This window comes from Spinacia oleracea, chromosome 6, assembly GCF_020520425.1.
Source record: "Spinacia oleracea cultivar Varoflay chromosome 6, BTI_SOV_V1, whole genome shotgun sequence".
Lineage (NCBI taxonomy): Eukaryota > Viridiplantae > Streptophyta > Magnoliopsida > Caryophyllales > Amaranthaceae > Spinacia > Spinacia oleracea.
In genome coordinates this window covers 77194150-77219870 of record NC_079492.1, presented here as the reverse complement: position 1 = coordinate 77219870, position 25721 = coordinate 77194150, and the positions used below count along the sequence as shown (strand labels likewise).

The 25721-nt window shown below is 36.3% G+C and overlaps 2 protein-coding genes across 2 annotated transcripts; one reads left to right on the top strand and one right to left on the bottom strand.

Moving 5' to 3' along the window:
* Positions 1-502: 502 nt before the first annotated feature.
* On the bottom strand, positions 503-907 carry LOC110776844 (uncharacterized). Its single transcript, XM_021981402.2, has one exon. It carries the CDS (start codon positions 905-907, stop codon positions 503-505), a length of 405 nt encoding a protein of 134 aa, XP_021837094.2.
* A 6925-nt stretch (positions 908-7832) lies between these two features.
* On the top strand, positions 7833-8816 carry LOC110776843 (uncharacterized). Its single transcript, XM_021981401.2, has 2 exons — positions 7833-8330; positions 8394-8816. Exons 1-2 carry the CDS (start codon positions 7833-7835, stop codon positions 8814-8816), a joined length of 921 nt encoding a protein of 306 aa, XP_021837093.2.
* Positions 8817-25721: the final 16905 nt, after the last annotated feature.

Below are 25721 nucleotides of genomic sequence, written 5' to 3'. Positions count from 1 at the left end.
AACCAGATAAACCACTCTCAATCATTTTACGTGCTCTCAAAGCATGGACAATTTGAATCGTTGGTTTTCTTACTAACTTATGGAATGAAACTCTATCTCCATCTGGCGTTTTAAGGGTCACACTTTGCCTCGAACAATTAAGGTTAGCTTCATACTTAGTCAATCAATTCATTCCCAAGATTACATCAAATTCAGATAGGTCAAAAGCTATTAAGTCTGCTCGAAACTCAACTTTCTCTATAACAATGGGACAATCTCTATACATGGTTCTACATTTCACAATTTCTCCACTAGGAAGGGAAACACTCATAGCATGAAAGTCACAACATGGTTTCAAATTTAAACATTTAGCAAACAATGGAGAAATAAAGGAATGTGAAGCTCCAGAATCAAAAAGAACATGGGCTGCTAAAGAATGGATAGAGAAGGTACCGGTGATAACATTATCATTCTCATCTGCCTCATCCTGTCTCATCACAAAAACTCTTCCAGCTGGCGGTGGTCAGGGAGGGTTGCGGCTTGAACCTCCTGTGTTTTTGTTGTTCCGACCATGATCGTTGTTAGTTGAAGCTGGTCCTCTCGTGGTTGGTGTTACTTGCTTCGGACAATCTCTGATATAATGATCATGGCTCCCACATCGAAAACAAGTGTTCGATCTCACACGGCATTCACTCTCAATGTGGCCTCTTCTCCCACACTTGGCACATTCTTGTGTCCTATTATTCTGGTTTCCACGATAACCTTGTCCTTTGTTTCCAACATCGTTCCTCCTTTGATTTCCCTGATAGCATTGGTTAGGCTTTTTTGCTCCTCCTTGACTTTGGTTTTCATTTCTCCTTTTATACCCAACATTCTTCGCTTCTCGAAGCAGTACCACTCTCTCCACATTAGCTGCAATATCAACCATATCCTGGTATGAAGTAAACCTCTGAGTGGACAACCTATCCTGGTACTTAAGGTGCAGACCTCGCTCGAAACGGTTCATCCTGGACTTCTCTGTCGACACCAAGTCTGGTGCAAACCTTGACAACTCCATGAACTTATTTGTGTATTCCAACACGCTCATTGTTCCTTGTTGCAAGTGTAGAAATTCATCTTCTTTCTGTTTCCTCAAGGATGGTGGATAAAACTTGTCTCTCATTAACTTCTGTAGTTCGTTCCAACCAAATCCAGGCCCATTCTTTCGTTCCTTGTTAACTTTCCACCATAATCCTGCTTGACCCGTCAAGTAAAACACTGCGAAATCAACTCTCCATTTCTCAGGGCATTGCAGGGTTTCAAACAACTGATCAATGCGACTTATCCAATCCTCGAACTCAACTGGATTGGGCTTGCCATCATAGGATGGTGGGTTGAGCGACGAAAAGTTCTTGAACATCGTTGCGCTCTTGTTCCCACTTACATCTTTCTTTTTCCGAGAGTCATGGACTAATTCGGCCAACATTGCACTCACATTTTCCAATCGTTCCATCCTTTCCTCATGGCCATTAACATGGACATACTCCTCGTGAGTAATGTCTTTATCATCGTGAACATGATGCTCGTTGCGAGCTCCGTTGGTAACATCGTTGATAGCATCAATGGTTGACATTCTGAATATTCTTCATGTACTATATTCTAATTTTTCATGAACTATATTTCACTTTTCTTAAAACACGTGTTTTTAGTCAAACGGGACTATAATATATGGGACGGATTGAGTATTACTCCCTCCATATTTTAAAAAGAGATATATTTTCCTTAAAAAGTCGTATTTTAAATATAGATACACTTTCATTTTTTGACATATTTTGGTTCCCACTTTCAATTATGTTAATATCTCGTTTTTTTTGGGTCCCCTCACTTACTCACATCATTTTTTTACTATAATAAATAATTCATCCAATATCTCACTTTCATCATATTTTAATAAATTCAACTCATTCTCCTAAATTTACGTGCCGGTCAAAGTGTATCTCTTTTTAAACTACGGAGGGAGTACTCAATATTTTGGTCAAATTAATATATTAAACATATAAATATGTAATATGTAATATGAAGGAAATTGCATATTACGAAGTAGATGAATAGATGAGTATGTTCAAGATTTATTAATAATTGTAGACACCTACTTTTGTCCCCATTCCCGAAAGGGAATGTTCGATGATGAAAGCATAAATCTCCACTTGACAACGCATCTCCTATAAAATAACGAATCTCGATCACCCCTTTCATTTCACCCGAAACCTACTATTTATAGAAACCTGCTATTTATGGAAACCTGCTAAAAATAGTAACTGCCGTAATGGGTAGTTGTTAAAAGTGGCAAGTCATAAAAGATAGAAACCTATCAGAATTAGGTGTTACACTCCAACATAAATCCTAAATAAGATAGAGATTATGAGAGAATCCTATTCCTAATATGATTCGAAAATAAGAGTCGCGTATTAATTAAAATCCTAACGAGCCTAGAGTTCGTAACGGGCCAAGACGCATCCCGTCACAAGGTTAATACGCACTAAAAGACTCAATTAAATCTCAAATACTCTGGATTCTAGGAATCCGAATCTGACTAAGAAAAACAGCCCAGATCCTATTTTCAACGCCAGGCTCTGGGCGCCGAAATCTTCGGCGCCCAGGCCTGGGCGCTGAAAATACCTGGTACGTGTTTTTTCCTAATTCCTCGTGGATTAGAGTTCTACAAATTCTATCTTTCCACGAACTCTTTTCTATAAATAGGGCCTTAAGTTCGACGTGAAAAGGAACAACACACAATTATTATTCTGAGTATTGAATCTGAACCCCTAAGCCTAAGCCTCACGCTGCAAAACCGATCACGCGTTCTGTCGCAATCGATCCATAAATCGAACAGAACGTATCCCGTCCCATAATTTGAGATTCGTTAAATAAAAGGAGAAATAGCAAAATCAAAGTGGTTAGTTTTCTGAGAACCGTGACGCACCTCTCAAGGGTGCGTCGTAATGTGTCCCTTTTCTATGATTTAATTGCTTTCCTCGCCCTTTTATGAACTGTTAAACTAACTAAATCTGATTGTTCGATCACGCCTAATAAATATGATATTTTTGGGAAATTAGATTATCATGCTAGGTCCCTTAAAACAATCTAAATCAGATAATCGCGCTCAATCTAGTACTATATGTTGCATATTGTTAAAATCAACTCATATTAGTTTAATAGTTAACGCATGTCCCTTCAATTATTTATGCTGAGCTAGTAAGGATATCCTGCCTCTGGAGTTATCGAAGAGCGAGTACTCCTCTCGGTAGTTACAGTCCCCCGAACCCTCAATCTCTACCCTGCGGGTGTACGTTGAGCGATCCCCACCACCAGGGATCACAAGGGAACCTACGGCCGTCGTGGTCAAACATAATTGCACTCCCTTTATGTCACGATAACCGGGTTTTGTCAGTTTTTCTTATTGTCGTTAAAAACTGAATGGCGACTCCTATATTACTAGTCAATTGGGTGTAAACTCACAGGAAATCCAATTACACTTGATTTGACAAAAAGAAGCGTCACACCCACGAGGGACGAGGTCACGCATTAGCCTCGTGCTTTTTCGACCCCCTCACAATAATGCATTAGGTTTAGGGGGGAAATATTTAAGTTAGGATTGTATTTTATTCACCTGATTTCAACTTCTTCTTTTTTCTGAACTTATTAGAACTTATCAAACTATTTTATTATAATTTTCTCAATTTCTTATTTAAAGGTGATGTAGAATAAATATTGTACATCAAAATAAAGTTAACTCGAAATGTTTTAGTGATAAAATTTTTCATTTTAATAAAAAATAATTTTTCAAATCACTAATAATGCATAAAGGTAACCATTTACCCCTTCAAATTGTTTATCTATCAACTTTTTTTTATAATATAAAAGTTAACGAAAACATGTTAAAAGTATAAAAAAATGGTAAAAGTTATCTCAATGTACAATAAATTTATTGTACACCTTGTGCGTGCAAGACCTTTTGTATAAATTGTACTTGGTCAATCCTTACTTTTCTTATGTTTATCTTATCTAAACTTATTTTATCTTGAAAGTAATGGAAATAAGGTGAACAGAATAAAGCATAAGCGTTTCATAAAAAGATGATCAAATAATAATTTTTAGAATATCCGTGCGTACGTGCGCGAGACCTAATCTAGTTTCAGTGCGTCTCATGTGTGACCAGTCACACCATCAACTTGATGGTGTGACGCGCGCAACTAATATGGAGAAAGTTATAGAAGAGTGTTACTTGACTTCTATGTTGGTGTTACTTATACATTGTATTCGCCGTTACTTTTTTTTTGTTTTACTGCAGTTTCTTGAATTTCATGTTAGAGGTTGCTTGTATAGACGAGTGTTACTTGATACTCTATGCTGGTGTTACTTATACATTGTATTCGTCGTTATTTTTCTTATTTTATTGCAGTTTCATGGAAAAGGTTCCTTGTATAGACTAGTGTTACTTGACTTTCTATGATGATGTTACTTGTACGTTGTATTCGCTGTTATTTTCTTGTGTTTACTACATTTTCTTGAATTTCATGTTCGAGATTCCTTGAATAGACTGGTGTTACTTGACCTTTTATGCTGATGTTACTTTTAGTTATTGCATTTTCTTCAATTTCATGTTAGAGGTTCCTTGTATAAATTGGTATTACTTGAATTTCTATGCTGATGTTACTTATACCTTGTATTCGCGGTTACTTTTTTTGTTTTATTGCATTTTCTTCAATTTCATGTTAGAGTTTCTTTGTATATACTGATGTTACTTTATTTTCTATATGTTAGAGTTTCTTTGTATATACTGATGTTACTTTATTTTCTATGTTGATGTTACTTTATTTTCTATACTGATGTTACTTTATTTTCTATGCCGATGTTACTTTATTTTATGCCTTTAAACGCGTTGGATTTATTTATAAGTGTGAACATGTTACACCATCAAGTTGATGGTGTGACTGGTCTCATATAAGACTTGAGGATCTAGTTTTATATACTTCATCCGTTCTTTTTTAAATGACTCAATTATTTAGGCACGTTTGTCAATGCACAATTTCAAATATTAATATCTTCAATTATGGATTAAAAAATTTATAAAAAGATGATATTTAAACTATTTATTGCAACGAATCTAATAAGATCCCACACAACTATGTTTCTTAAGTATAAAACACAAAAGAAAATCAAAGAAACTTGTGTAAATAATATTCAAAATCCAATTATATCATGTAAATTATAACTGAGGAATATATTTCAATCCAAAATTTAAACTTCCAAGTAATATTGTGGTGGCATATCTTAATTCCGTTAGACCAAAATCAAAAATTAATACAAGTACGTTACTCAACTTTACGTTAGACATCATTGTACATGTCATGAAAAAAAGAAATGTCGAGGTTAGAAGAGTCTTAAAATATTTTAATATTTTAGTTATTTATTTATTTATTTATTTTAGATGAGTACAATATCGATGTTTTTCGAAAATAGAATCTAACATGTATATTTATTAATTTTCTAAGATTTTTTTTGTTATATTACGAGGAATTTCAATTCGGTGAATGAACTATTCTTCTGCATAAGTTTACATGGATACTTTAATGGGCTATCATCACTTCCAGTTGAGGTTTTTTCCATATCGAATACTCGAACTCGAGACCTTGACATAAATATATAATATTTCATGCATTGACATAAGTAAAATATATTTAATGAATAATCTATGGTTATTTAGTGCTATTAAGTATATACTACGTAATTTTTAAAAAAAACTAATGATTGCAAATTTGCAAGATTAAGCCCCGTTTAGTTCACCTTATTTCTCCTGATCTGGTATGATCTGATATGGTCTCAATCCGTGGACTATGGACCATGGTGCACAGTGAGCATGGTGCACCAAAAGAACATATGTGCATAAGCAAAAGAACATGACACTACGACAAAAGAACATGCAATATTTCACTTTTTTGTTATAAAAAATAATATATTATTTAATTATTTATTAAAATTATAAACAGAAAATATATTTATGTTCTTTTCAAGTAACTAGATGTTCTTTTAATTATATCCTAGTGTTCGTAAGGTGCACCATGCTCACTGTGCACCATGATGCACCTTATAAATTGCGGATATGGTATGGTATGGTGTGGTCTGATCTGGTCTGGTCTGATCTAAACTTATTTTTTCTGATCTGATTTGGTCTGGTCTGATCTGTCTGATCTGATCTGATCTTATTTTTCAGAATTAAGTTTAAACAAAAAACTACATTTGTTAATATTAAATGACTTACGTGTAAAATAAATGTTACACAAATCTATAATATTGATATTATTTATTTGACTTTGCCCATGATTTAACTATTCCTTATATTAGATATGATACACCTAGACATGATCTAGATAGAGGGGTTATGATCTGGACATATCAGTTCTGATCTAGATATGATATGTACAAATTGGTTTTGATCAGAATATGATATGTACAGATCAGTTCTGATTTGGGGATAATATGTACAAATTTGGTTCTAATTTGGATATGATCTGGACAGATCAGTTCTAATATGGACATGATCAGTACAGATCTGGACATGATCTATACATAGAAGTTTTGATCTGGACATGATTTGTACAGACAAGTTATGATTTGGACATGATTTGGACATATAGGTTTTGATCGAAATAGATCGATTCAAATTTGGACATGATCTAGGCATATGGGTTTTGATATGAACTTGATAACAAATCATTATAGATTTAGACATGATCTAGATAGATCGATCCGAATATATGGGTTATGATCTACACGTATGGGTTCTGATCTGGACATGATCTTTGTATACCAATTCTAATCTGGACATGATCTTTGTATACCAATTCTAATCTGGACATGATCTATATAGATCAATTCTGATCTAGACATGATATGTACAGATTAGTTCTGATATTGACATGATCTGTACATATCGGTTCTGATCTGAACATGATCTGTACAAACCAGTTTTGATTTGGACATGATCTGTACAGGTCAGTTCTGATGGACATAATTTGTACAGATAATTTCAGACCTGGACATGATCTATACAGATCAGTTCTGATCTATACATGATATATACAGATCAGTTCTAATTTGGACAAGATATGTATATATCAGTTCTGATCTGATCATGATCTTTACAGACCAGTTATGATCTGGACATGATCTGCACAAATCAATTCTGATATGGACATGATCTTTGCAGATCAATTTTAATCTGAACATAATTTGTACAGAGTCGATATCTAGACCAGTTCTAGTCTGGGCATATCGATTCTGATATGGACATGATCTGTACAAATCGGTTTTGATCTGAACCTATTGGTTATGTAAGGATCGGACATGATTGGTTCTGATCTAGACAAGATCTGTATAGCTCAATTATGATCTGGATATTATGTGATCATAACGGTTCTGGTTTGGATATATAATGGTTATAATCTGTAAAAATCAGTTCTGATATGGACATGATCGGATCGTATCGTTTCTGATCTAGACTTAGTGGTTTTAATTTGGACATGAAAAATTTGAATGTTTTGTTAATGTTTTTTTTATGCCTTAAATAATAGATTTTAATTGCACCGACAACAACATTCTTTTTTTTAAAGCAATAATAGTAAAAAAAATAATAGTAATAATAACAATGATATAAATATATACCAATAATAATAATAATAATAATAATAATAATAATAATATTCCCAATCAGATATCTAGGGGTGCTCCTTACAACCAGGAAGCTCAGTTACAATGAATGAAAGCCCCTTATTGGGAAAACAGTTACAAGAATTAAAGGGTGGTCTGCAAGAATGCTTTCTTATGCTGGTAGGCTTCAGCTTATCAAATCAGTGTTGTTTGGTGTTCAGCTGTACTGGTGTCAAATTTTTATGATGCCTAAAAAGGTTATGAAGGAGATTAAGAGGCTCTGTAGGAGTTTCTTGTGGATTGGTACTGATGTAGGGTCCAGAAAAGCTCGTGTAGCTTGGGAGAATCTTTGCTTACCCAAGACCTGTGGTGGTTGGAATTTGAAAGATGTCACCACTTGGAACAAAGTTGCTGTGCTTAAACACTGCTGGGCACTTTCCATGAAGCAAGACGGACTCTGGGTTAAGTGGATGCACACTTATTACATACAACAGAGGGACTTTTGGTCAATGCCAATTCCTAATGGCCTTACCTGGTCAATGAGGAAGATTTGGCATCAAAGAAACATTTTGTTGCAGGCAGGGGGTGGAAGTCAGTTTGTAGTGGCAGGAAAGTTCAGAATCCATAAAGCTTACAAACATTTGCATCACAATGGTGTGCAGGTGCCCTGGAAGAGGCTAGTGTGTAATAGTAGGGTTAGCCCTAAGAGTACTTTTGTTATGTAGTTGACTGTCCAGAATAGACTTGCTACCAAAGACAGACTCATAAAGTGGAATGTTCATGTTGTGAGTACTTGTGGCCTGTGTAACCAGCAAGATGAGGATCTTTCTCGCCTTTTCTTCTCCTGCAAGTACTCTACTGAAGTTTGGGAGATTGTGTTGCAAAATCTGGGGATTCAGAGGTGTATCTTACAGTGGCAAAAGGAGGTTAGTTGGGAAGTGAAGAAGAGTAGGAGCTCAAGGAAATCTGATGTCAGTTGTGCAATGGAATTCATTGAGACTGTATATGGGATATGGCTGCAAAGAAATTCTCAAATTTTTTCTAGCAAAGTAGAGTCTCCTCTGGTTGTTGCTAACAAAATCCTCTTCTGTGTAGGCTGTAGAAATTACTTGTTGTTTGTGTTGTTTCTTTCTTTGGCTAATGCCTAGTCTGATTGTAGTGTTTGGGTGTTTGTGGTGCCTTGGTGTAACTTTATACTTGGTAAATGAATAAAATCTTTATCTGCCGCTAATATTCGTTCTTTTCTTTTTCATCGTTTGTGTTTTGCTTTGAATAAGGGTGTTGGAGCCCAATTAGTAGCTAGGCTCCCATCCAACTTTGTGTAATCGATTCTTTATAATAATAATAATAATAATAATAATAATAATAATAATAATAATAATAATAATAATAATAATAATAATAATAATAATAATAATAATAATAATAATAATAATAATAAGTTTTCTAGGACACAGGACATTGGGGCTTGTGTTGCTGCTCATATTTTCACCAGGATAGGCTTTGCTATAGCCAGAGGAGTGGGGGCCCAGATTGTATCTCAACTTCCCACTAATTATTTGTAAAATATTTGACTTTGTTAGCATTTGATTTATAATAATAATAATAATAATAATAATAATAATAATAATAATAATAATAATAATAATAATAATAATAATAATAATAAATAATTTGATCTAGTCTGATCTGAACTGAACTTATTTTTTCTAATCCGATCTGGTCTGATCTGATTAAATCTAAAATAAGTAATAAGGTCCTGAAATAAGGTGAACTAAACAGGGCCTAAATGATGGTCCAACTTCACGACATTAGCTCAACTGCATTTTACATTAATGTACCTATTAGAGAATTTCTCACCAATTGTATGTTGGTTTAATGGTGATTGAGGCTGAACTTGGTAGGAAAGATCGCATGTTCGATTTCCCGCAACAATAATTGAGAGGGGATTTAAATTTATCCACCCAGAACTCGATTGTCCCGAGGTGAACCGGATGGTAACTCACAAAAAAACCTCTAAGAGAATTTCTTACCCGTGTCATACGGGTCATGGGAATTGGGTAAATACGGGTTTGGGTTGAACAAGGTGGTGAGTGAAAATAGCCAAATATGAGTGATAGTTAAAAGTCACCAAAATGTTTATAGATGTATTAATTGTGTATTTTTTCTTGTTTTCACTTATCTCAACTTAACTTAAGCTATGTTTTTCCCATCTAATTCTTATTGCTTATTACTTTATTCTTGTTAAAATCAAACCAGATTAGATAGAAAAATTAAGTTCATACCAGGAAAAAAATACTCGCATAAAACATTCAGATTAGACTATATAAAATTTAGACCGGACCAATAATTTTTTTAAAAAAAACCCTTAGATCATCGATCTCATTTAAACTATAAATTGTAGTTGAGTATCCTTTATTTTTCCTGAATTTAACCGAATTTTATCCGAACTTATTTTTCCTTGTATATACACGTAAGATAAAGTGAACATCGCATATTTTAATCTTTTCATCCTTGTACATTTTAAGGGAGCAATTCCCTCGATTTTTTTTTTTTGTAAGGGAGCAATCCGATCTCTCAAACCACTGATTACAATACACTTATAACTAGCAAATTAATGCAATAAAACCTCTAATGAGGCTCTAACGGCTAATTTTGGTTGAAAATATTGCTTGACAAACGGAGCCAATTCTGAATTTCAACTTCTTATCTTTAAAAATAATTTATATAAGTTTCATAAAATTCTTATGCCACATGTTACATAAGTCACATTTTATCCGGCTAACTTTTTGTTTTTTTTTTGGCGTTACCACCCGGTTCACCCTTAGAGTTAATCCGGATTCGGGGCGAGTTTTAGGTGGATAGATTCGGGGCGAGTTTTAGGTGGATAGATTCCAGTCCCCTCCCAATTGTTGTTGCGGGGATCGAATACCCGATCCTTCATACCAAGTTCAGCCTCAATCACCACTTAACCAACATGCAATTGGTATCCAACTAGCTTATTACTCCTACTAAACATATTTGTTAGTTAAGTAAACATTTTTTTTTGACGAAAAGTTAAGTAAATATTTAGATGATTTGATAAGAGACTAAACTATTTTCATACGGAGTACTTAATTAACGGAGGGGTGATGATAAAGGTCGCAAGTTGCAAAAACATTTAGTTGTCACAATCTTACGTGTCGCAATTTAATTGGTACATATAGGCGCCACGTAGGCTATGTTTCATTAGAATATTTTTACTGTCAATTCAATATTTTTACTATGAAAATATGTAAATAAAGTAGTCGATATAAAGAAGGAAACAAAATTATAATATTAAGATTTTCCTACTTTTTTGAAACATGTATAATAGATTATATAAGTTAAATATTTTCGTTTTCAATTTAATACTGACACATAAGCATGTCATGTCATAATTGTGACACAGCTTAAAGGTCGCATGTTGCGACCTTTATCATTTTCGTGAACGGAGTATTATTATCTAAGATTTTAAGGAGTCCGAAAGTGAGACAGTCAGACAAACTCATGTAACTGCATTCAGAAGATGGTGCTCTAATACGGAGTATTGGATAAGGCCGAGAATCGTGGGCCCACTTTATCGGTCATGGTGTCACGTGGGCCTAACTTCATACCACTAAAACTTCAAAATTTTAATAATGAAGAAGATGATGAATGAATGTGACTAGATAGAAGAATTAGGCCATGGAAATTACAAAGTGGTAGTGATAATAATAAAGATTACCCCTTTGCCTCTAGTTGGTCATTTCATCTCATTTTGATCATTTATTAACATTTCTTTTATTGTGCAAGTCGATTTGCAATTTAGTACGGAGTACATGGGATGATAAATAAAATTAAGAAAAATGACAAGAATCATACGAAGTATTATAGAGTAACAAAATAGAGAATGAAACAATCTTTTACGATAAAGGTATCTACAGGCGAAGTGAGTATAATATCTCGGTGACCCATCTAACTGATTTATTAATCAATAATTCTTGGACAAGTGATTATGGCTGACGGCATGTACATGATAGAGGTTTAAATATCCCGCCTTCATTTGTAATTAGTACTATTAGTGTGTGGTTTGGGTGTTGCTCTGTGTAGTGGGGTTTACTTTTTGTATTATCGGGTTGTCGTGGTGACGCAAGATCAGTGGTCGATCAACAACCTTCCAATATCATGCCCCATATCCGAAAATCAAAACAACGTAGATTACCTTTCTTCATTATTAGTTGATTATTATACCTCCGCTAATGTTTTTCATCTTCCGTACTCATAATTACTCAATTACCCAAGTTTTTTAAGTTACATATTGTTTTTTGCGTATATTTTTCTTTAATTTATTATTACTCATTTTGAAAGAGTATATTTCATATTTATATGAAAAGATATAACATACCATTGTGGCTAGTTAAGATAGTAAGAAGTGTAAATTTTAATTCATGAAGTTCAGTATTTGATCTTTGTTACATGCCATGATACTTATTAATGGTGACGTGACGTGACGTAATAACCTTATGTGGCAGTGTGACATATATATATTCTTATAAACACCTTTTAATATATCAGTATAAATTGCCTTTGTGACTAATCGGAGAAAAAGAAAAAAGAAAAAAAAAACTGATTTATTGCAGGAAGAAAAGTCAATCAAACAGTTAGTGAAAAATTGAAAATGACGCTGTAGAAAGGAAGTGGTGATGGATTAGGATCTCATATCATTCTTTCTAGATAAATTGGCAAGTATGAATTTATTAAATGCTTCTAGAGGCCTTAAAGGGGCAATCGCAATAATTCAACTCACAAATCCACGTCAATCCTGTGTGTCCAACTCAATCCTCATCATCACACCATTTATTAGCAATGAAAATTGTTTCAAAACTTACGCAAGTTTTTAATTCACCTTTTATAATTGTTTGGGTTTTCAATTGACTCTCAATTAATTTTAATTACGCATGCAACACAAAAACTCACTTAGGCTTTAAACACATTAATAATTAATGGCTGCATACCTATCCACCTATCTCTACATGCATAGGAGCCCAAACGACATCACATCATATACACATACTCATGTTTCTCTCACCTCTAACCTCTTAATATTTTCTCTCTCATCAAACCTCCTTTTCTCTCTCCATTTTTAGTGCCCATGGCGAATCACCGGCGACACCACCACCACCTCCATCGTAATATCACCAACAACTCATCGGCGTCGCCACCACCACCTCCATCACAATATCACCAACAACAATCGATTTTCTCGGCGATTTCTCCCAGCGATTACCTCCATCGCCGGCGTTTTGTTCATCTGCTTCTTCGTCCTCTAATTTCTCGCCTCCTTCACCATGGCCTCAACCAGCAATCTACGTAAGAGGAGAGAGAAAGAACAGAAGCCGCCATGCCTAGTGTTAGCGTTGGTAGGGACCGAATTTTCGACGCTCTAAGCAAAACCTATGGTAAACTTGCGACATTTTCTCTTTAATACTGTCAATATTATAAATATCAATTGATTTTATTACCAGCGATTCCAACTCGATCTGGACTACGTTTCATATGCCAAATTTCTTTTTCTTCTTTAGTTCATGGTCAAGGCTTCGAGGATTAGGGAATAATTTTAGCCGAAGGTGCTGTCAATTTTTGCAATTTTTTTGTAAAATATATAAAAGAAATTGATGATTAGAATATTGTTGAGCAATATATTCATTCAGATAGAGATGCACTGTTTAGGAATTAGGAGTTACTAATCTCCATGAATTGATGATTAGGTGCAGACAGGTCAAACATGGATCAAAAAGTTGTTCTAATATCTAATGGGAAGAATATAGTCAATCAGAATAAGGATAGGCGATTATTGTTTGATTTTGTGAAAAAGTGCCTAACCACCTACGGTTTACATGACACTTTTGTGCGATGTTCAGTTTTTCAACTCTCGTGTTCAACTTATAAAGAACCGTGTTCAAGTAAATTTAACTTATAAAACTATGATATTTCAACACTTTGGTGTGATGTTCAATTTCTCAAAGTCTTATGCTCAATTTATACAAAATCATGTTCAACTAATTAAATTGAACTTATAACTAATATATATTCAATAATTTTGAGTGATGTTCAGTTTTTCAAGTCTCATGCTCAACTTATAAAGAATTACGTACAATTAAATTTAACCTATAAAACTATGATATCTTCAACACGTTGTATGATGTTCAGTTTCTCAAGTCTTATGTTCAACTTTATATAGAATCATGTTCAACTAAAAGGCAAGCAGCAAATATAATAAGCAGATGTTCATTATTTTTTACTAAAAGATCAGAAGTGGCGTTGTCTAAATATTGTCATGTTCAGTTTATAATTCATCATGTTCCACATATAAAAGATAATGTTCACAAATAAGAACACTTTTAGTGACGTTCAATTTCTCAAGTCTCATGTTCAACTTATAAAGAATCATGTTCAACTAAATTAAACTTATAAAACTATGATATGTTCATAAATAAGAATCATTTTTGTGTGATGTTCAGTTTCTCAAGTCGTATGTTCAAATTATAAAACTATGATATGTACAATACTTTTGTGTGATATTCAGTTTCTCGATCAAGTCTTATGTTAAACTTATACAAATTCACGTTTAGCTAAATTTAACTTATTAAACTAATATATGTTCAATACTTTTCTGTGTTGTTCGGTTTCTCAAGTCTTATGTTCAACTTATACAAAATCATGTTCAACTAAATTTAACTTATAAAACTAATATATGTTCAATACCTTTGTGTGATGTTCAGTTTTTAAAGTCTTATGTTCAACTTATATAAAATCATGTTCAACTAAATTCAACTTATTAAAACTAATATATGTTCAATAATTTTGTGTGATGTTCAATTTCTTAAGTCTCATGTTTATAAATGAGGATATATATATATATATATATATATATATATATATATATATATATATATATATATATATATATATATATATATATATATATATATATATATATATATATATATATATATATTCAATTTTTGTTTAAATCAATAATAGGTGATTTTTTTTAGTTTCTAAAAAAATCACCTATTGTTCTTGGTTGTGTTCGATTTTTAAAACTCAATGTTCAGTTTTAGAAATTTAATGTTCATACTATGTTTGATATATTGTCAAGTTCATTTTTAATTAAAAAATGTTCAATGCTCAATTTCAGAATTTAACATGGAGGAAAAAAGACAGAGTCGAAGAAGAAGTGGAGGAGAAGTTGGTGAACTCAATTCGTTTGTAATTGGTGGTAGAAAATTTATCGACGAGGAGGGGCAAATAAGAACTATTAAGATGGAGAAAAGTTACAGAGGAGAGAGAAAGAATATAGAAGAAAGAGGAACATAGAAGAAGAAAAAGATTCATCAATATTCCTATTTTTTGTATTTTTTTATTTTCGAATCTACTAAAATGTAACGTAGTGATTAAACTTGTGCGAACGTATTAGAGTTCCTGATATATTAATTAATATTATTTAATTATCCTAAATTATTATTTTTCAAAAGAGAAATATGAAGAAGGATATTTTTTCACGTTCATTTTTTTTTATCATCGTGTTCAATTTTAGCTGCTTCACCTAGCTCATATGCACCCATCTCTGCATGCATAGGTATGCAGCCAAAAATTTGGGTTAAACACATGACATTTCCTCTTTTTAAATATTTCTTTTGGCTCACACCCCATTATAACAAAACCCAACATCCTTTATTATAAAACACTTCATGGTGAAAAATTTTACTGCCAAAAAACCAATTTCTACAAAAACACATCCACTAATTTTTTAAAATATAATTTCTCTCATTTTGTATACATTGTTTTTGTTTGGAAAAAAAGTATAGGATTATTGAATATTAAAGTAGTAGTTTGTGTCCGTGTTAATGCACATGATATTTATTATCATGTCATCCGCTCTTTGATAGTAATATAATAGTACCTTTTGTGATGTTCTTTGTTATAATAGTGTTTATCCATGCGATGCGTGCTTGAGATTTTAGGTGAACACCTATAATCCTAATAAAGTCATGTGGTCTTAAAAAAACATATCACAATATTGTGTTCATAGTGTTTAAGCACGATAAGCTTACTTGAGATTTCATATGAACAACTTTAATCCTATCATATGATTAACTAAGAGCAAGTTTTATTTTACTTTTAATTTAAACAATTTAAATACAGATTTATTAGGGCCAAATTAGGCTATTTATAAGGACGCCAAATTAGACTATTTATATTTTTTTTGCTTACTGTATTTTTTTGACAAGCAAGAGAGCAATATATTATAACCTGAAAAACTGGTTACAACCTAGACAATGCAGCCAAGCAAGGAGCAAGGACAACACTGCCACAAACAAGTCTTAACAACCTGAGAGTAAACAACCCTAGAACTAGCTATAATGCATACAACCAGTTCCTATTTGACTCATTGAGTTTATCTTGACAAAGTTGAATAGCTGTATGCTTTACACTATACTTCAAAGATTTAATGACAGCAGCTGCAGTTGGAACTGCCCCCTCCCAAACTGAAGTATTTCTAGCTCTCCAAACTGCATAAACCAACCCTGCAACAACAACAAAAATAATCTCCCTTTTGAAAGCATTCCTGCAATATTTTCTAGTCCAGTTGAGGATCTGAAGGACATTCTTTCTGGTGCAAGAGAGACCCAACCAGTCCGTTATTTCAATCAAACATCCATGACTGTAGGAGCAATCAAAGAACAGATGAGTGCTTGTTTCTGGGGCAGAACCACAAATGGCACATAGGTTATCAGTGCCTATGCCATATTGGAGAAGTCTACTTTTGGTTTTATGCCTATCCAGCAGAGCTAACCATAGGGAGAACCTATGTTTAGGAACAGACAGTCTGTTCCAAATGTATCTGGCCCACTGAATTCTTTTCTGATGGAGTATACAACTTGGCATACATGCTCTTGATAGAGTAAGTAGGAGTAGTAAACCAGTTGGAACCATTAAGCTTTTCATTACATATCCCCTTGACCTTGCAAATGTGTTTTACATGCCAACTAGCAGCTAGAGAAGGAGAAAACAACTGCCAATTCTTGTTCTTCGCATATAAAGCATGTATCCATTTTACCCATAAGTTATCTTGTTTTTGCTCAATTGCCCAAGCCAACTTTCCCACACCTGCTTGATTCCACAGAGCTAAATTCCTGAACCCTAATCCACCTTGCTCCTTAGAATTATAGAGTCTGTCACAGTTCACACTACCAGGTCTGCCATCATCATATGCTCCATACCATAAGTAGGATCTACAAATGGCATTGATTTTCTTGATAACAACATTAGGGAGAAGAAACAGCTGGCACCAATATACACTAATGCTCATTAGGACTGAATTCACTAATTGTACTCTTCCTGCAAAAGACAGGTGCCTTGAACTCCATACTTTAATTCTGGACACCATTTTCTCAACCAACAAATTACAATCACCTATCTGAATTTTCTTGGGGCTAATGGGAACCCCTAGGTACCTGAAGGGGAAGCTGTCAATATTGAAACCAGAGAGACCAATGATGATGTCTTTGGTGTGAGATTGCAACCCACAATAGTAGATGGATGATTTACTAGGATTAACCTGTAAACCAGTAGAAGAAGAGGACAACTTGAGACCTTCCAACATGAGTTGAAAGGAAGTAACATCCCCATTACAGAAGAGCAGAAGGTCATCTGCAAAACACAGATGATTGAGGTTTACTATCTTACACCTTGAGTTGTATTTGAAACTATGGTGAGAGGCAACCAACTTCATGATTCTAGAAAAATACTCCATACAGAGAGTGAATAAGAGTGGGGAAAGTGGATCCCCCTGTCTTAGACCTCTTTTAGGTTGTATGAGGGGTGAAGGGACACCATTAATAAGCAGTGAGTACTGAGTGGTGGAAAGACAGGTCATAACCAACTGGATGAAGTGATGAGGAAACCCAAACTCCTTCATAACTTCTTCAATGAACCCCCACTCCACAGTGTCATATCTAATTTCAACACGCAGCTAGGTTTGGCATTGCCTCTATTATAAGACTTGAAGATATCTTGGCAAATCATCACATTGTGTAATATTGATCTTCCCGCAACAAAGGCACCCTGAGTAGGAGCGATGATGTCTGGCAGCACTTTTTTAAGCTTGTCACACATTAGTTTTGAAATGCATTTATAAATTGGTGAAGTCTAATTTATGAAAGACTCAGTTAAAAAACAAGGGGAATCCTGTGATCTTTTGTACACTGTTGTATTGTACATGTTGATGTATAAATTGTTATATATATCTCTTTAAAGTTAGAAGATGATTTTTGGCATATCAAGTATGTCCATTGCCTCCGGTAAATGTAATTTTCAGGCCTCGGAACAGTTAGAGAAACACTATTGTTGTAGAAGATTAGTTTCTTCGTTTCCGTAAATGTGACAGCTTTTGGTCTTTCCCACCCCCTTCTCCATTTTTTTTTTTTTGGAAAAGATAATAATTTTCATAGTAGGAACAACCTGATTAGGTCCATATTCATTCATAAAGTTTAGCCTTATAAAAAAAATCAAAGAAACTAGGTATTTAATAAATCTGGTTTCTAGATTGCACACGTTCATACCAGCGGAGTATCAAAGAAACCGTAGATGTTCAAAATACAGTCTCTTAAAAATAATCAAAGGAACCACACTTTGTAACAAAGTGGTTTCCTAGTACAGTCAAAGAAACCGCATATTTCATCAATTCGGTCCCTTATTCTTTGTATTTAAATTCACAGAAAAGGATCTAAGAAACCAGTTTTAAGTCAAAATCGGTTTCTTAGATACATCAAAGAAACCAGGTAAAAACTCCGGTCTCTTATGCTAAGAGACCTACTACCTAGGCACCGTATAAAGTGCGGTTTCTTTGCTTTTTTTTGCCCGGTTTCTTAGGCCATTTTTGTAGTAGTGATGAGAGACTTAATCTCATTTAACTTAACATTACTTGCTAAGAAATTCTGGAGAATAGTCTCAAACCCCACGTCATTTAATTTGCTGCAACAGTGCTTAAGGGGAAATATTTCCCAAGGACCACAATCTGGGAGGCGAAAATAGCACCTAATACGAGCTACACCTGGAGATCAATCATGTCCGCTCGAGAGTTGATTATGCAGGGGCAAGGTGGGTAGTAGGGAGTGGTAGGGAGGTACACTTCTGGAAAGATGCGTGGTTATAAGGGCTGCCAGGTGGGCAGTTATTCTCCCCACCCCCTTCTGCAGACCTAGAGTATAGCCTCGTTCATGAATGGTGGAACGAAGAAAACCACAGTTAGGACTTACAAGCATTAGAGGGACACCTCACTGAAGAGGAAGTTGAGGCCATAAGAAGTGTGCAAATGGCCGAAAGCACTCAGAGTGATATCATCTCGTGGCCTCACACAAATAGGGGAGAGTTCACGGTGCGAAGTGCATATTTGAGTTGGAGAGAAGAAAGGGGAACGAAGGTACGTATGATCCTAAAAACACTAAGGGACTGTGGACAAAAATATGGAGGGGAAATGTACCTTCGAAAGTGAAAACCCTGATGTGGAGAGCAGTGAGGAATGGGCTACCTACGATGGACGTGTTAGCAAGAAGAGGCATGCCAGTGGAAAGAATTTTCCCACGATGTGGAGAAGGTGAGGAAACAATGGTACATATGGTACTCTTGTGCAAGGAGGCACAAGTCTTATGGCGCATCTCGCCAGTGAGACTTGAAGTTACTGATTAAGTATGGGTTCTTAATGTGGTGTGAGAGAATAGCAAAGAAGTGTGTAGAGCAACGATCCTGGGAACTGGTTATGATGTATGTGTGGCAGACCTGGAACGCACGCAACCTATGGATCTTTGAAAGAAGAAGAGTGGAACCAAGACTCTTAGAAAGAACACTCAACTACCTCACTGAAATCGAGGCAACAATGGTGAGAGAAGAGGGTCCACATGTGAACAATGAAGCCAGCAACCACACATGGCAGGCCCCCTCAACTGGGCGTGCTAAACTGAACACAGATGCGGCGGTGAAGACTGATGGTCGTGTGGGCCTAAGAGCGATTCTGAGGGACAATGTGGGTGACATATTACTGAGTGCAGGCAAGAAACTGGGAGCTGAAATGCAGGCAAATGAAGCTGGGGAAAATGCAGTCCTCTTTGGGTTGAAACTCGTGTTTGATGCAAGTTTCAGGCTCATAGACGTAGAGACGGATTGTGCTAATCTAGTTCACTTGCTGCATAGGAAATCAACGGAGAAGTCAAGCACCCAAAGGATTGTCAATGACATTTCGGTTTTTGCAAATAAGTTTTATGGTTGTAATTTCAATTAAACTAAAAGAAGCTGTAACAAAGTGGCACATGTCATGGCTAGCTACTCCCTCTCGTTCGAGGAGGAACTAGTGTGGCTTGAGGAATGCCCACCTGACATTCTCCCTCTTGTTCTTATGGACAAGAACCTGCTTGAATGATAAATTAAACCCTTCCCGTCAAAATATGGGAAAATTGTCCAAGGCTCTGAAATGTTCCATTATTTAGGATCTATTATCCAAAAGGATGGAGAATTGGATGGCGATGTGGCCCATAGAATCAAAGCAGGTTGGTTGAAGTGGAAAGGTGCCACAGGGTTTCTATTGAAGGAAATATGTCCTTCACCCAAGGTGCATTTAATCTAATACCAAGGTTCAGATTAATTACGAACAATTAATTAAGTAAGATCAAGTGATCGGAACAGCTAGCTGGAGCAATGCTTCCGATCAGTGAGTTCTAATGAATATTAAGCTCACAACTTACTCTTAACTGAACCTACAAGGTCACACCAATGGCACGTAACAGATCAGCGGGTTAAATGAATCGGAAATTCATTTAATAGCCTTTCGGGAATTAGTTTTGGAAAACGTATTATACGATACGACCTTGCATCGGAATCGTATATCGTATCGCGAATATTCGTAAGCTGGGCGAAACGAATAAATTGTATCGTACGAAGATGATTCGTCGTATACGAAACAATAAATAATATCGGAAAGATATTAGTCGCGAATACGAAGGGCATCGGAGTTGCCGGCCCGTCGAGCCAAGCACGCAGCTCGCGAGCAAAGGCGAGCAACCAGCCCGCGGGTGGGCGCGAGCACACAACAACAGCGCAGCAGCATGGCAGCGACGAGCGAGCAGGCCCATGGCCCAGCTGCTCGGCTGCGCGCTGTGGGCTTCGGCCTGCAGCGTGGCTGGGCGTTGGGCTGTGGGTGTCCGTGTGTTTTGGTGTGGCCAGTCGAGGCCTCTTGGTCTTGGTCGGTTACATCATTTAATACAATTAGGTTATTGTATTATTCCACACAATTCAGTACACACAAGTTTTCCAAACCCTAAACCTATCAGAAATTACGTTCTTCAGTTTTCTCTCTCTGAGGAAACTGTTCTTCCCAAAAGCAAAAACTCTTGATTGATTGTCTAATTAGCTACGGTTATCAAGATGGATCTGATCGTGTCGGTGAACCAAGTAGAGGAACGACAAGTGGAGTTCTAAGTTCGTGTTCGTTGACAGATTACTAAGAAAAATACGCTTCGAATGTAAGTTTGCTTAATCTGTGCTTTATACATGTTTCCCGGCTTTGGGGATTGTTTCCGCACATGTTATTATGTTTAACTGTATTCCCCTACAATGGTATCACGAGCCTTATGTATTCAAAGCATGTTTTAGCATGCAGTTTTGTGTTTTTTCTGTTATCGAATTTTTTGGAATTTTTGTTGATTTTTCGGAAATTTTATGCATGGGCGCTGCGTGCCGCACGCGCGCTGGGCGAGGGGTGGGCGATGGCTGCGAGCAAGCATAGGCGAGATGCCTCGCGACGTGCAGCGACGAGCTTCGAACGAAGCGCGTAGGGGCAGCAGGGCTGTGGGCACGCGTGCTCGGCTGCGGGGTATGCGGGCATTGCTCCTGTGCCTCGTAGGCCACACAAGTGCTGCGATGGGCTGGGCGCAAGCCTAGCCTGAGAAACACATGAACATTTTTTTTAGGGATTTTTCATGAAATGCCCCTGAGGTTTGCGTTAATGCACCAAATACCCCTAATGTTTCCAGAATGCACCAAATACCCCTGAGGTTTAAAACAATAACACAAAATACCCTTAATGAGCATTTTCCGTCCATTCCGTTAAGTCTCCGTTATCGTGAATTTATTTTTTTGTCCTTACTCAACCATTATCTCTACTAATCCTAATATTAACCCTTAATTATATTATTTAAACCCCAAAAAAATTAACTACTATTTTTTTTTTTTAAAAACCCAATTCCCTTTTCCTCTTTTCTTTGGATCTTCAACGGCAGCAGCACCATGGCTGCCCTTTTCTCTCCTCCTTTCCCTTGGCCTTCACTCTTAATTTCTCTCACATCCATGGAAGTTGTTCTTCATCTTCAAAATTCTAAAGCTTTTATAATCCTCTTCAGATTATTATTGATTGATGTTGTGATTTTGCCCCAATTCTTCTGAAATCAATTGAATTCAAATAATACCCAACTCTCCAAATCCCTCATAAACGATTTAATTGATATTACCCAATCACCAAAACCTGGTTTGTAGATTTGAAGGAGATGGTGGCTCTTGGGCGTTGGGGGTGGTGTCGATTCTTGGGTCACCGAATCCTTGGGGTGGTGTCGACTCTTGGGCAGCCGAACAAGAAGAAGGAGAGGACTTGAAAGTCACAGTTCTTCCCCAAATCACACCGGGAACAGAAATAGCAATGGAGGTGGAGATCGACGAGAAAGAGATCAAATCCGCCGGCGGAGAAGCTTTGACCGATGGGCGGCGAGGATTGCGTATTCACGGCTGGGAGATCGAGACTTCAAGAAGGAGAGAGAAAATCCAGCCACCGCGACCTCCGCCAGAACAAACACCTAGAGCTTATCGGAGAAGCCAATGTCGGAGAAACCAACGTCGTGGGTTCGATGATGATAGGAGACAGAAAAGATGAGATTTCGAGGGCTGATGAGGTTGATAATTGGGCCTCTATGAAGAAGCAATTTCAATGGTGAATAGTGGAAGAGGGTAGCGGTGGTGGTGATGGTGGGGGTGATTCTCATATAGTGGTAATGGTGAAGAAGAGGAGAGAGACTTCCATGGGAAGAGGAAAGAATAAAGAAAAAGAAAGAGAAAGGAAGAGAAGAAAGAAAAGGGAAATAGAAAAAAAAAATTAGAGTTAAGTTAACGGAAAAGTTAACAAAATAGACGGAAAACAGTCAATAAGGGTATTTGATGATATTGTTTTAAACCTCGGGGGTATTTGGTGCATTCTGGAAACATTAGGGGTATTTGGTGCATTAACGCAAACCTCAGGGGCATTTCATGAAAAATCCGTTTTTTTTAATTCGTTTATTTCGTTGGGCTTGACCATGTTTGCATTAATTTAGCCTAACGGGATATTTAATTTAATATTTTATTTACTTGGGCCGGGCCGCGAGTTTTAATTTAATATTTAATAATTAATTATCCAGAATAATTATTGGTTTGAGTGGGAGCCACTAAATGAAATTAAAATGAAATAATTATTTTAATTATTTTCGTAGGTCGCATTATTTTAATTAAATTCAATTTTAATTAGAATAAAGTCTAAGGATTAATAATTTGGAAATTGATTAATCTTTTAGGACGCGTTTATGTGAACGTGAATTTTAATATTATTCACGTAAATACTTGCATTATTATCATAGGCAATTCGTTTTAGCATACGAATGGGTGAATACATAGAATATATATATTTTATGTAATGCAGGTACTCCAAGTGACTAGTATGGCCATTTAGGATAGTTAAGTAACAAATTCTTATTTACAATGGGTGTACAATAAATATTGTATACCGAAATAAAAGTTAACTCAAAATGCTTAAAAGTTAAGCATATATATGTACAAGTTATCTATATTTCAATGATAAATTTTTTCATTTTAGTAAAACTTGTTTCTTCAAAATAACTAATAATGTATAAAATTAATCATTTAACCCTTTAAAATATTTATCTATCAATTTTCTTTTACTAATATAAAAGTTAATCAAAACTAGGTTAAAGTTACAAAAAAAAGGGTTAAAGTTATCTTGGTGTACAATAAATTTATTGTACACCTTGTGCCCACAAGACCTTTTGTAGTTAAATACGGTCTGCGAACCCTTCTATCTTTGAATGTAAAGTTTTAAATATGGTATGCGTACCATGAAAATTTTGATGTAATTTATTATTCTCAAGTATTTCTAAGTTTAGAACTTTAAGTTAGCATTTGAACGAAGATTCAAGACGATGCCAAGCTAACAAGATGGTGATGAAGATTGGATGCTTCAAGACAAGATGTTTTGGACCATACTAGTTCACCATTTTATTTATGCATTTGATATATATATATATATATATATATATATATATATATATATATATATATATATATATATATATGTATATATATATATATATGTATATATATATATATATACATATATATATATATATATGTATGATGTGGCCTAAAAGAATGCCACCTGACTGTACTATCAAAGCCCAGAAAAAAGGCCCAAAAGCCTGCCTGCGGGCTTTTCTCAACTTCACAGGGCCAAGGTCCAAACGATTAAGAGGCCCACTTGGTCCAAACCAAGCCTTCAAAAACTTAGCAAGACACGTGTCTCGATCTTGCATAACACCCAATCATGCAGGACCAGTTCCCGAGAAACCCTAGCACTATAAATAGTGCAAATCCTTATGTAAAAGGCATTCAATTCATCCCCACCAACAAAAACTTATCTTTGCTCTGCCTTCTCTCTACAAATTACTTATCTCTCTAGCTTATACTTACTTAAGCATCGGAGGGAATATTCCTACGGGAATATTCTTGTTTTGCAGGTTGCCAGAAGTTCGTGCCAGGTCATACTTGATACCTCCGAGGAACACGTGCCACGTCAGCACCGTTAAAGATCCCACAACATTTGGCGCCGTCTGTGGGGAGGTACAGTGTCATGGCCGAACTACACTCTGATAGAGAGTACGCTGGTGGAGAAGAAGAGAGACGGCACATTGAAGAAGCCAATCGAATCGCAAATGCAGGGAACACACCGCGACGGATGCAGGCTGAGGTGGTTGTAGAAGAAGAACCAATAACCGAGGCGTCTCCGCCAGGCGGCCATCTAAGCCCCAGCGTCCGAGACGCCGTGTTAGACGAGAATCTAGATTTGCCAGTCTCGGTGGGCTCCCTACGCGAGATCTTAACAGGATTCCAACAGCAAATGAATCAGACCTTTCGACAACAGATGAGCACTACACTGCAAGATGAAATTCGGAAAAATATGCTAATCTACTGCGCTGAGAGGACGGCTCCGCAGAGGCCCCTCGTTCTAGGCGTCAATCGGCTAAGCAGAATGCCGCTCAGATCCAACGTTTGGAGGGCTGGAGAAGGTTCTCGTCCACAAGCAAGCAGGGGAGTCAGCCCTGTGCCTGAGCACTCGGGAAATGGCCGTGACCCCCCCCACCTTCTTACCTCGAAGGGACCCGGTCATACGACCATCGTCTAGGGGAAGCCCACCAGCCGTCTTACGGCCAGCCTCAAGGCGTCAAGAACATTATGAGGCTGAATCTGAACTATCAGACACCGGGTCCACTCCTGTGATGGAAGATCCGCCATTTTATCCCACTACACGTGGACCGACCCAGATGACGCCCCATAGGGTAAGCATGCGCCCCCGCCTGCTATCCAACCGCCGTGAACCAACCTATCATATTCAGCAAGGGCTCAACAACCTGACGTTAAGGCACATGAGTACCCCTTTCTCTGACGAGATCATGAACACCCCGAAGGAACCCAAGGTAAAAACTCCTACAATTGAAGCTTATGACGGGACCACCGATCCCGATATGCACCTTGTCGCATACCGCCATCACATGTACGTTCAGGGAACCAATGAAGCCACTTGGTGCAAATACTTCCCAGCCACGCTCAAAGGAGTAGCGTCTAAATGGTTTGAACGACTGCTCCCAGGATCAATTGCCTCTTTTAACGAACTACAGACTTTG